The sequence below is a fragment of the Eucalyptus grandis genome, chromosome 7, assembly GCF_016545825.1.
Source record: "Eucalyptus grandis isolate ANBG69807.140 chromosome 7, ASM1654582v1, whole genome shotgun sequence".
NCBI classification, from domain to species: domain Eukaryota; kingdom Viridiplantae; phylum Streptophyta; class Magnoliopsida; order Myrtales; family Myrtaceae; genus Eucalyptus; species Eucalyptus grandis.
Genome location: NC_052618.1, coordinates 59295448 through 59308846, shown reverse-complemented (window position 1 = coordinate 59308846; position 13399 = coordinate 59295448). Strand labels below are relative to the sequence as shown.

The following is a 13399-nucleotide window of genomic DNA, read 5'->3' as shown; positions in this document are numbered from 1 at the left end:
TATTATTAATCTTTTGTCATCCAAATATTTGGAAAGTCAGAAAATAATTTTTCAGAAACAATTTTGCTTCAAACAAACGTACTTTTACTTTTAAAAGACAAATCCCTAGAACCAGTTGAAAATCCGTGTGTTGCAGTGATTCAAAAGTTAGCATACGAATTAACTAAGAGATTGACCTCAGAAGGGTTTCCAGTCCAATAAATTTAACAAGATGGATCGAATGGTTTTTTTTTTTTTTTTTTTAAAGAAAAAGGTGTGCAAATTTAAGAACGATAATTTCTCTGAAAAGGATTTTAAAGACATCAGCTGTTGACTTATCCTTCCAACAAAAGTATTTGGAATAGAAACTAAATATGGTTTTGATTTGCGTCAAATGGGACTGCGGAATGTAATGCGGGTTTTATGGGATTTCTTTAACGAGCAAAAGTTAGTACGACATCGGCCCTATAAATGGATTCATCCATCTCTGCCTCTAATCGCCCACAAGACATTCAGGTTCGATTAGAGTCGAGTGATCAGCGTCAGTTCGATCCTCAGAGACAGGTTAGTAAAAGTTCTCCTCTTTGGTAACAGAGTTCGAAGGTCCTGAGTCCAACTCCACAAAATCCTTAAAAAGGCCCTTCCCCCAAGTAATTAATCATGAATCTGCACCTCACAAGTGTGCGTGTTTGGATATGATGAGCCTATACAAGCCAAAGTTAGTTAATGACCTTCTTGTGTGAAAATTCACTTCGCTTTTTGCTTGATAATAATAGAGCTTGGAGGGAAATGTGGAAGCTCAAGTTGTCAAAAGGAGATGATTTGGAGGTGAGAAGCATGTATGACAACCTTGGAAGACAGTACTGGGAGTTTGAATCAAACTCAGGAACACCAGATGAGTTGGCCATGATCGAAAGGATGCGCCAAGCATTCACTCAAAACCGGCATCGTGTGAAGCAAAGTTCTGATCTCCTTATGAGGCTTCAGGTAAGATGGGCAACCAATGACTTCACCGTTTATTTTCGGGTCTCCCCCCTCTCCATTTCATGGAGAAACTCATTGATTTCCTGATGAAAATAGAAGTCGATTCAACACGGGTAAAAAGCCGAAGATAAATGAGATGTTTGTGTGAAATATTGCACCTAATTGTAAGCTCACGCTTCAATTTAGTTTATCATGTAATATTGCTTACTCATGCTTCTGAGTATGCTTGACCCAACCCAAATATCATCTGATCCAAGAGAATGGGTCGAGTCGGGTCAAGCCAGTGCCAATTAGCTGGGCTCAAATCTAGGGTTTCGTCTTCATTGCACACATGCAAAGAGAGAGAAGGAGTGAGAGAGGGAGATCGGGTTGTGCTTTGAGTGTGTCAAGAAGCCCACGTCAGCCAACCCAAACCTAACCCCAACCCAACCCCAACCCCAACCCCAACCCTAAAAATACCAACATCTAAAAATCCCTACCTGAAGAATACTAGGGCCAGGCCCCAAAATACCCTAATTTTAGGGTTGGGCCAGGTTGGGTCGGGCTGGGTAGGCTTTTTTGATATCCCTAATTCCAATAACATGTTGATATTTTCTGATATTTGATTCACAAGACTTATATTGCAAGAAAATTGGGTATCCGTTTAATTTACTTGACAATTTGGTTTGGAGTGAGAGGTCACATGCATATGATGGATCGATAAATCTTGTCCTTATGAAGATCTAAATTACTACAAAATAATTGTTGTGAGGGATAGTGCTAATGCTATTGGCAAATTACAGTTTGCGAAAGAGAAGTCGAGAGCGGAAGAGGTAGAGAAGGTGAGGGTGGGTGAAGAAGAAGATATAAGTGAGGAAGCAGTGGTGAATACATTGAAGAGGACCATCAGGTTTTATTCGACTCTCCAAGCTGAGGATGGCCATTGGCCCGGTGATTATGGTGGTCCATTGTTTCTCCTCCCAGGCTTGGTCTGCCAATTTGTTCTTTTGTTCTCTTTAGCAAAAAGAAACAAATCAAGTATTTGCTCGAGTACTAAAATGTTAAATCATGTGCATACCAGGTTATTGGCCTCTATATTACAGGAGATCTACACTCGGTTCTATCTTCAGAACACCGTAAAGAGATGATACGTTACCTATATAACCATCAGGTAAGCTTTGACCCAACATTGAAGTGTTGTGACTTCTCAATGCCTACCGTCTACAATTAATATATCTAGATTGATCTTTACTCATTGCCTTTTACTTTCGCATTTACCAATACAATTTGGAATAATGTGCCTTTTCTTTATTTTTATTTTTTTTGGTCGGTATGTGCCTTTTATTTAACCGTTGAAGAAAAAGACTTGCCAAATTTAAAGTCACCAACCTGTATCAAATTAGCAATCGTGATTAAGTGTCTTACCAACTCTTCTCTAAATAAGCTACCAACTCTTTTTTCACTCAGTAACTATTGATCATTTGATTGTCTCTAAATTACTGACTTTTATAAGAATTTACAGACTTTTATTTATGTAACTTATCAACGTATTTCAAAGTTATCGACTCTTATGTCATATTATCAACCTTAACTTACATTACTTACCAATCTTTATTTGATCTTTATTTGATTGTTCCCACACTTACCAACTTTTATATTTGTAGCTTTTCCACTATAAGATTGGGTTACTTTAAAATAGCGGGTCAATTATGCAAATAAATATTGGTAAGTTACATGCATAAAATTTGATAAAATTATTGCAAAGTTGGCAATTCTAAACACTAAAATAAGAGTTAGTAAGTAGTTTAATTAAGAGCAGGAAACCTAACAATAAGTGATATAACTTACTCGCATAAATGTTAGGGCCTAAGTCACTCAAATCAATGCCAGTTGGTAACCTTAGAAAGATGGGTAAAGATACGTAAGTGAACACTGGTAAGCTACGCAAAGTTGGTAAATTATCGCAAAAATTGGTAATTTAAGGATAACTGTATAAATATTGCCGTGATATTTGTTAGTCACTTAATCAGATGAATTATGAACGTTGGTAATTCATTCAAATGAGAATTGGTAAATTGATATAAGAGTTTTTTTTTTCTTTTTTGGCAATTTGATATATGAGTTAGAAACTTAAAAAGTAGCTAGGATTGACAAATAAAAAGTTAGTACGCTATACAAATAAAGATTAGTCAGTTATTACGAAGTTGGTAATTCGACGACAAACAAGCAACGGTTGGCTATTCAAAAGGTTATTGGTAAATTATTTGAGTAAAAGTCGGCAACCTAATCAAATAAATGTTAGTAAACCACTCAAAACAGAGTTGGTAATATAATGTAGGAATTTGCAACTTTAGCACAATGGGTAAATATACGTAAATAAGCATCGGTCACCTACCCAAAAAGGTTCATAAGTAATTTGCAAACATTGATAATTTTACAAACAATTAAATAAACATTAATAGGTATTCGAGAATGTTACCTTTAAAAAGACCTATGGATTTACCTTGGGCCAAGGACCTTAGAGGCCTTCCGAAATGCAATTGCCTTTCTCCAAAGTTGAGCAAAAAACAAATTAAATCCATTTGCATTTGTTCAAGGGACTTTAAAGTGTCAAAACCCATCTAGAATGCCGAGCTAATTGGGCCTACTAAGGTTTACTAACTCAGGAAGTTAAACCGGTTTTTTTTTAGACACAGAACAGTGCAACCATTCTTGTTTAGTATTTGGCGCAAGACCAAACTTCCTTCAGTTAATTACTACTTGCTCGATGACCCAACTCGGAGCGAGTGATAGAAAAGAAACGGAAAATCTAATAGTTTCAAGAGGGCGGATGATGGCGATGAATAGATTGACTGATGATGAGGATTGAGTGTTGCAGAACGAGGATGGAGGGTGGGGCATACACATTGAAGGGAAAAGCACCATGTTCGGGACAGGGCTTTCTTATGTCACTCTCAGATTGCTCGGACAGGATGCCAATGGTGGCGAAGGCGCCGCCATGGACAGAGCAAGAGCTTGGATACTCGATCGTGGGGGAGTCACATCCATTCCCTCCTGGGGAAAGCTGTGGCTTTCGGTTAGTCCTTACTCCTTATGTTTTGTCTTGAATCAAATTCACTTGAGTCAAAAATTATAAAGTTGCCACAGAAAATGAACATGAAGTGGACAGTTTTGATATTCTGTCTTCAATCATTCCAATACAGAACAAGAAAAGTGGACTAGTTTCATGTGTACTTTTTATATGCAATCGTATGTGCAGGTGCTGGGAGTCTACGACTGGAGGGGCAACAATCCCCTGCCTCCTGAAATATGGCTGCTTCCTTACATTCTTCCTCTTCATCCAGGTCTTCCTCAATCCCACCAAATGTTCCTGGCTACATACTGAGGAAAATGTCTCCGAAAATAATTCTCGTTGAAATTTTATTAAATTTGCCCTCCCATGCCTTTGTTGATCTGAGATAGATTGCCAATGTAATTTTGTGCCAATAATTGTCGTTTTAACTTGCTTATGAAATTATACTCCTTACATCACATTATTTCCGATTTCAACAATGATAACTTCCATGCAATGTCAAGATATTCAGTTGACAAATAGCTTCATTCATTGACAAATTGCTTCATTTTCCAACTTAACATATGATTCTGCCAACTAAACGTATTTGACTGCGATTATAAGAGCATCGACGAGACGAAAAGCAGTTACACGTGTTACTTCTTCTATAGGACGCATGTGGTGTCATTGTCGGATGGTGTATTTGCCTATGTCTTACTTGTATGGGAAGAGATTCGTGGCTCCATTGAGTCCCCTTGTTTTATCCCTTCGAAAGGAGCTCTACGTGCAACCTTACAATCAGACATACTGGGACCACACTAGAAACTTATGTGCTAAGGTAATTCTTTTGGACTCATTTCGAAATGGTGCGGCAATATCTCTGCTTTCAGTTTCTCTTGTGTATTATGCATATGTAAGACGCAGTAGAGACGACTGTTGACATACATAGTTCCTGCAAGGCGAGAAAACCTTATAGCTTAATGCATGAAAAAAAGGATAAGTTGTCATATACTGATTTCTCATACTTGCCCAGGAAGATCTGTACTATCCTCACCCTTGGATCCAAGACATGTTTTGGAGTTGTTTAAGTAAGGTTGTGGAACCGCTTCTAGCACGGTGGCCTTTCTATAAGCTAAGAAAGATTGCTCTAAGCACTGTTATGGAGCACATCCACTATGAAGATGAGACTAGTCACTACATCTGCATTGGTCCTGTTAACAAGGTAACTCCATTACATCAAATTTGGTGATGTCAAGAATTGTGGCTTCTTGCACCATATATTCACCTTATTAAATGTAGAAATTTTACTGTATGCCGGGGACAGGTGTTAAACATGGTCTGCTGTTATATAGAGAACCCAAATTCGAAAGCATACAAGCATCATCTGTCCAAAATCAAAGATTATTTATGGGTGGCTGAAGATGGAATGAAAATGCAGGTACCGATTAATATAACGTTTCGTAAACTTCTAAAACAGTTGGTTGTGCTTTTTGTCTAAGGCTTATTTTGAAGGATCTGGCATAGATAAATGCTATCAAATTGGCTGTACTAACAGGGATACAATGGCTCTCAACTGTGGGATGTTGCATTTTCTGTTCAAGCTCTCCTTGCTACCAATCTTGTCGATGAATGTCACTCCACCCTTAAGAAGGCGCATGAATTTGTCAAGAACTCTCAAGTACTTGTCTGGCAGTAAACTCCTTGGTCTTTCAACCTACATATTTGTTTGAACACTTGTAGCAATAGTGTCAGAAGTTTTGCAAAACAACTAACCCATGGTTCTTTTCTCGTCATTAAAGATCAGAGCAGACAGCAGCAGAGATCTTGCCAATTGGTACCGTCACATAGGCAAGGGAGGTTGGCCATTCTCTACCCCTGAACATGGCTGGATCATATCAGACTGCACTGCAGAAGCGCTTAAAGTAATCTTCTTCATGATTCATGTAATGATTAGAGCAAAGCTCATCTCATGATATGCGACTATAGTACACTTAAATAGCTATTTCGGTTCAGAAAATTTGTTCTAGTAATTTTGCATGGTGTGCTGGGCTAAAAATTGAATTTTCCAATCAGAGAAACTTATACAGGAAATAGATCATGTTCACCTTGGTTTTTTATCTCTGTTTGCAGGCGGCATTATTATTGGCGGAAATGCAGCCCAGCATTGTGGGAAACGCAATAGCAGTTGATCAACTATATGATGCTGTTAACGTGATCTTATCCCTTCAGGTACTATGATTTAACATTAGCTAATAATCCACTTTTTTCTTTAAGAAACTTTTTTGAAAGCTGATCCTCTTTCCCCTCTTACATTTAAAATTTGATGAGAAACAACAATAGTGATTTGTTTGTCCTTGACCACAAAAAGTTGGTGTCATGAATTCGTATTATTGGACAGTAGTGTTATGATAGTGAAAGAACTTGTAAAAGTTACATTTGGATGAGTTTTAATGCAGTATGCTCTAATTAGTACATCAATGATGTGGCAGAATCAAAATGGAGGATTTGCGACATATGAGCAAACAAGATCATATCCGTGGTTAGAGGTAAGATTCTCATTCTCTTCCATCTGGTTTGAACGTGGAGAGAACCTGTTGTGTTTTAAAGTACGCATACCTTGTTTCTCATGCAGACAATCAATCCATCAGAAACATTTGGAGATATCATTATCGATTATCCGTAAGATCACTACCCAAAACTTCAAAAATTTTATAAATTTTACTTGGAGAGCTTACTTCCTTGATGGGGAAGAAAAATAAAATACTTGAGGTGAAAAAACATTTTCAAGCTTCACCTGGTAAATGTTTTTCTGGCTGCCCCACGTCCATTATGATATTCCTTCATCAGTGTAACATAGGATCGTTCTTTATCAGATGTCTTCTTGTTGTTTGACTAGAAAACTTCTTCTATTTAGGTATGTGGAGTGTACTTCTGCAGCAATTCAAAGTCTTAAGGCCTTCATTAGGTTATATCCACACCACCGAACGAAAGAAATTGAGGCCTGCGTTTTAAAGGCTATTGAATACATTGAAAGCATACAGCTACCAGATGGTTCTTGGTCAGTTTCCTCCTTCAAGATGGTCCTTACTTCTTTTTAGTCATTATAATCTTAGCAAAGGCCCAAATTGGGATAATAAAATGTCCCACATTGTCATCCATTGATGTTGATTCACCTTTAATTCTGCTAGCAAAAAATGTTATCCAAGGTGAAGTCTGGAGTCATTTCCTTACGAGTAGACTAAGGCTGAAAGTGCTAATATTCCATTTAAAATCGTCTTGCAAACCCCTTATGATTTATATCGTCCAACTGTTTTGACAATCAAATTAGGTATGGATCTTGGGGAGTCTGTTACACCTATGGAACGTGGTTCGGGATAAACGGATTGGTTGCCGGAGGTAGAACATACCAGAGTAGCGAAAGCATAAGAAGAGCATGTGATTTCCTGCTATCCAAACAACTTGATTCGGGTGGATGGGGAGAGAGTTACCTTTCATCGCAGATCAAAGTATGCACAAGAGATCAAGCTCAAAATTTTCTCCTTTCTTTGTCAGGGTTTCTGCATTCAGTCCTTGATGACATCTCAAATCATAATGCATAATTTAATATGCTTTAAATTTGAAAGTTCGATGACATGTCAACACCATCTAATTATAACCATATTTGCCGATTGTCTGCGAAGAACTTTGAAATGTAGATGAAATAAGGTTTCTTTAACTAATTTTCTTACAAGGTTTATGTTCCAACTGGGTGCAGAGATATACGAACTTGGAAGGAAACAGAATGCACTTGGTGAATACTAGTTGGGCTATGCTGGCTCTTATTGAATGTGGACAGGTACATGGACATGAGGCTTATCCTTGAGATACATAAACACTAATAATTCACTTCTCATGATCCTGACAATGATTGGTTAGGATGTGAGAGATCCAACCCCTTTGCATCGTGCAGCAAGAGAGTTGATTAATTCGCAGATGGAAAATGGCGATTTCCCACAACAGGTATGTCGAATACTGGGGGGTGCAGCAGACGCGTACCACGCTATAACCCGTCTAGATTACTACCCAAGGGTATTCGATAAGATTATAGGGTGTTATTACTTATCTCATAATTTGACTCGAATCATTTTCACACCACAACTGTTACTACGGTTACTAATTTATAAAACATGTCTGTGGGTGCCATAGAACTTATTATGCCATGCTCATGAGTATTGATCATCCAATTTCTAGCCATGTCCTCTGATCATAATTAATTCTTTTCCCGCAGGAGATAATAGGAGTTTTTAACAGGAACTGCATGATAACATATGCTGCTTACAGGAACATTTTTCCTATATGGGCTCTGGGGAAGTACTACAATTGTGTACTGAGACCTTCCAAAAATGTACACTGAAATCTTGACAACAATGCTTTTTGACGTAGGAAACTATCTAGTTAAATTGTTTGCACTACTTCGTTTAGTTAGATTCGAGCTTGTATCAGAATTGGAGTTGAAAAGTATTAACCTTTTTGGCATTTTCATATGTAATTTTCCTTCAACAAGCCTATTGGTGTAAGTGTTGTTCGGAGGGCCTTTACTTTGTGAAGAAAGAAGGATAGACATAAATATCAAGGAGTCATTACTTACTGATACATGCTATGAGTTGATTCGAAGTAGAACTGATTTCTTTCATAAAGGTCTAGTTAACGAGTGACCTTAAGATATTCATTAAGCATTTTTAATAGAGTATATTTCGATTTCCCCCCATGTATATCACACATAACTTGCAGAGTTGGACTGAGTTTAAACTCTAGCGCTCTCCTTGAGGAGTGCAAGAATCTCAGGTCCAAGTCCTCTTTGCACTTTGTGTTGGAGTCAAACAACTCGAACCTAACGATAAAGGGTGGTGACAGATCAAGACCAAAGCTTCGTGGGAAGAGAGGGCTCTTATCAAGGCCTGGCAAGTTGGTGAGGCTTAGCCCGTTATGCGAGAGAAGTAAAAAAAGTCTCGGACTGGGTTGCTCAGGCCCATATATAGACACAACTGCCTTCTTAAAAACCGGCTCACTAATCCTCCTAGTGTTTTATGGGACCTCATTGTCTCTGAGGCCCTTGTTTTGTGTAATAGCTTGACTATTTGAAGTAACGAAGCTTAGTTATCTTTTCTGACTCCCCCAAAAAAAAAAAACTTTAGGAATTTCTAAATGGCTGAATATAGATGAACCAGAGGCTTAAAATTGAAAGATCTAGGGATCTTCAGTTATGTACTGATTAAAGTTATCTGAATTAAATGATCTATACTTGAGGCCTTGAACCATTCATTGTTCTTTTGCTTCGCTGTTCGAACTGGCAATACATTCTTGGGCTCATTGATGTAAGACTTTTGGCGCTCTGTCATTTCAATAACATAATTTTCTTTAATGCTCTCAGAAGTACAACATATTTACTCTCGCTCTCTCTCTCCGGCAGGAAGTAGGTGGATCATGCGCGATGGGCAGGAATCGAAAAGATTTAAGAATAATAAATCGTTAGACATTTAGGCCCTATTTAGTAATCCTTTGGGGAACAACTATTTATGTTTTTTTGTTCCTCGGAACGAAAAAACAACAGAAATCCATTTTGAAAATTTTTTGTTCATAAAAATAGATTTGGAATATAATCAAGAAGTAGAAAAAAGTAATTTCTTATTTTCGGGAACAATTCCTAAAATCAATTCATATATTTTTTTCTTATTTTCTCTTCTTCTCTTCTCCTTTCTTTTTCTTCCCTTTGGCTGGTCACCGAAATGTCGTCGGCCACGGCAAGGCTCGGCCTTGCCTCGGCCGGGCAAGGTCGACCTCATCCAAATTTGGCAAGGTTGAGCTCGCCTAGCCACGACGAGGCTTGGCCTTGCCAATCGGCGCGAGGCTCGGCCTCGCCAAGCTAGGGCAAAGCTCGATCTCGCGTTCTGGCCGAGGCCGAGGCTTGCCTTGGCTAGGCAAGCCTCTGGCGAGCTTGTCGGACCTTGCCTTGGCTTGGCAAGGCTCCGGTGAGCTCACCGGACCTTGCCCCCAGGTCGCCGACCACCGCCGTGGCCAACCACGGGCTACAAGAGAAAGGAGGAAGAAGAGAAAAAGAAAAAAGAAAAAGAAAAAAAAGAAATATATAATAAAAGTATTAAAAAATTAAAAGAAACAAAAGAATTAAGAATCTTATTAAACGCATTTCTATCCCGGGATTAAAAATTTTAGATAATTACTAAATGCGTTCTTTTGCTCAGAAATTGTTCCCGGAAACAAAATTAGAAAAAACCATTTCTGATAAAAAATTGTTCTCCGGAACAGAATTGTTACCAAATGCGCCCTTAGTTTACATTTCGCCAGCAAATTGTAAAATTGTGGAATGTGCATATGTAAAATTTGGTTGTGCAAAGAATAAACCTACGGGGGTATAACACATACATGAAGAGCAAATTGTAAAATTCTGAAGTTGGCAAGCCATGTTTCATGAAGTCACGCAAGGGTATGGAGACAGTTCTATGTGAAGATATTTAAATCAGGCTTCCACGGTTGGCCAAAAAAAAATGACCTTGACGGAAAGTTATATGCAACCGATATAGACACGTATCGTGCCTATACGTTTCTTCATATACTTTTCACCATTAATATAGACCGATAGCTAACTCCGATGGTTTTACATTGTATCGGTGTTTATTTCTATCCCTTACGAATTTTAATGAGCTAGCAGATCATATCAAACTCTAACCTTTTTTTTTTGGTCGGATGATAGTGATTTTCATTACTAACCCACAAAAGGGGTACAAGTAGCTTCAAAGTCCAGACATAAAATAAAACAAAGAAAATGAGGGGGATTAGTAACCCAATTCAATAAGAGGGAGTTAGTTCAGTGGACCTTGTCGATCCAATCCGTAACGTGATTTGATTCTCTCCCTTCATAGCTCTTGGAAACTCCATTGATTGGTCCAGAAATTCTTTGCAATCTTTCACAATGGACTGGGCCACCATGGAGGATCCGCTTGGCCTGATAAGCACTCGATCACCGATAAGTGGTCTGACGATGAGTGCACTCACAAATCAGTTCCATACTTCAATCTCAGATTAGTTCGTGTGTCCCTCTTCTTCTTCAACCACAACAGTACTTCTCTCACTGCTAGGGTTTCAGCCAGAAGCGTGAATCTGTTTGGTGAAGCCGTCCACAAGGAGCCTGTCGTTGTTTCTGCATATCCCAACAACTGATTCGGTCATTGTTGAGCTGCACCACAAGCAATCTACGTTAATTTTCATCTTGTTTTTTAGAGGTGGAATCCATTTCTTCGCTGCTGTTGCTGATCCACTCTCTCTGTTCTTCATTTGGATGTTCCATCCCGCAAACAACAAGGTCGTCGTGGTGGCGTCTTCATGTGTTGCTCTCGGGACAAGCTTCTGAGCTTGGAATACCATGGCATTTCGAGCTTTCCAAATCTGCCATATGACTCCAGCAAACAGGGCTTTCAAGTATGGAGTAGATTTGCAGGTGAGATTTTTGCAGACCCACCTGTTGACGCAAGTTATGTTTGATGGAGAAGTGTCCGCTTGTAGATAAGGATCTAAACAAATATCCTTTGTCCAGTCGCATAGAATGAACAGATGCTCTGTTGTTTCTGGTGCTTTACCACATAGCAGCATATCGGATTAGGCAACATTTTCCTCTTTGAAGGTTTTCCTTAGTAGGAAGTGCGTTGCTACATATACTCCATAGTAAAAACTAGATTTTATGGTACATCTTAAGCTTCCATATCTCGTTCCACAGAGATTTAGGGATATGGTAGGATGTTGATGGATTATTTGCGGTTGTGAACTCTCCCATATTGTGGATTTTGTTATAACCACTCTTCACTTTATAAGATCCCGAACTGTTCGCCGTCCACAATAGCTTATCTAGATCAGGATTTAGGCTTATAGGAGTAGCTAATATTTCTATTACCATCTGTACCCAATTTTCTTTATCTTTGTTTCATATTATTATTACTTTGCACGATTGAGTGGACATTATGAAGTTATAACTAGATATGAAATAATACTGTCGTGATTTGCTCAACTAAGGGATATCTTTATTCCTCTCAACAATTGCCTTGTTGTTATGATTTTAGTTGATATTCTCGGGAGGTCTCGGTACACATTTGTATTACTTCCCAGGGCCCAAATAGGAAAGATGCTCCTGTAAGCAGCATAAGTTATCATCTAGTTCCCGTGAAAAATTCCTACAATCTCCTGCAAGAAGACAATTAATTAGTATGAGAGGACACGGCTCGCTCTGTACTCACAAGCATGGCATGTTAAGTTGCATGGCACTTACAGACACGTTTTATGAATTCTTGTTATTAAACTGATTAGGATATATGCACTGAAAATCCTAAAACTTGTAATGAAAGTGCAATTGAATATTAAAACTTTCAAAAAGTGCAATCAAATCCTAAAATTTGTCAAGTTGATGTAATTAAATCCTTCTATTAACTTCATCCAACTAGAGTTACAGAAAATGATGATGTGACTTATTATATTATTTCCCTGAGACATGTCATGATAATGTGACGCCGACTAAGTGCCACGTCAGAAAATATTCAAAAAATTTAAAGAAGTTTAGAAAAATAAAAATGGTGGTGCTATTTCCACCCCCATTACCACCATTTTGGCTAAGACTCCTTGTGTCAATTAATTGACTAAAATATCCTTCTCTTTCTTCAATTTTTTGTTTCTTTTTTTATCAACCTAATTAACAAAACTACCTTTATTTCTATAATCTCTCTTATTTTATCAGTTTCACAATATAAATGTCATATTACACCTAACAAGATATTATCTTATCCTATATTTGTTGTCGTTTTCTTAGAGAAGGTCGTTAACTTTAATTTATGGTCTCATATTTTTAATCACAAAAGTTTCATAGTATGAACACAAAATTAATTGCCCATTTTTTATCAAATAGTTTCTGGGAGACTTTATTTCAAAGTTGAAAATTAAAATTCAATATGATTTTCTAGCTAATTTTGACCTTGTGGGTGTTTTTCTGGAATAAGTTTGTAGGTTTTAAAGTTAAATACCACTTATTTATGCCTTCTTTAAAGCTTTTTACAATTCAATAGGAATTGCAAGATGGGTTATAAAATTAATTTTCACATTCTGCACTTTCAAACTCACATTAGATTTTTTTTTTCTCAGGAAAATTTTAAGCATATTTTAAAGCTTTGATCCACTAGTTATGAGATTGAATCTATAATCAATATTAATTACTTTCTCCATAGTAAGGGTAGAACAGCTAGAAGTTTCCTTTTTTTTTTTTTTCCTTTATGTGATTATCTTTTGTTAATATTTAAATTTGATTTGAATTTAAATATGTTTGACATTTGATCATGTTTCTAACAAATTAACCTTTTCCATTTTTGATCA

The 13399-nt window shown here is 37.6% G+C and overlaps 1 protein-coding gene across 2 annotated transcripts; it reads left to right on the top strand.

Moving 5' to 3' along the window:
• Positions 1–449: 449 nt before the first annotated feature.
• LOC104454600 (cycloartenol synthase 2) lies at positions 450–8509 on the top strand. Of its 2 annotated transcripts, none has more exons than XM_010069506.3 (19): positions 450–543; positions 756–966; positions 1746–1931; positions 2024–2113; positions 3821–4018; positions 4202–4286; positions 4666–4832; positions 5028–5216; positions 5319–5432; positions 5550–5672; positions 5794–5916; positions 6125–6223; positions 6484–6540; positions 6627–6673; positions 6909–7052; positions 7323–7500; positions 7749–7829; positions 7910–7993; positions 8262–8509. In XM_010069506.3, the coding sequence occupies exons 2-19, from the start codon at positions 769–771 to the stop codon at positions 8385–8387; spliced, it is 2289 nt and encodes a 762-aa protein (XP_010067808.2). In that variant the 5' UTR covers positions 450–543; positions 756–768; the 3' UTR covers positions 8388–8509. The 2 variants fall into 2 exon arrangements, with proteins under 2 accessions (XP_010067808.2, XP_010067807.2); XM_010069505.3 differs by having other exon boundaries at positions 5794–5937.
• The last annotated feature ends 4890 nt before the right edge of the window (positions 8510–13399 follow it).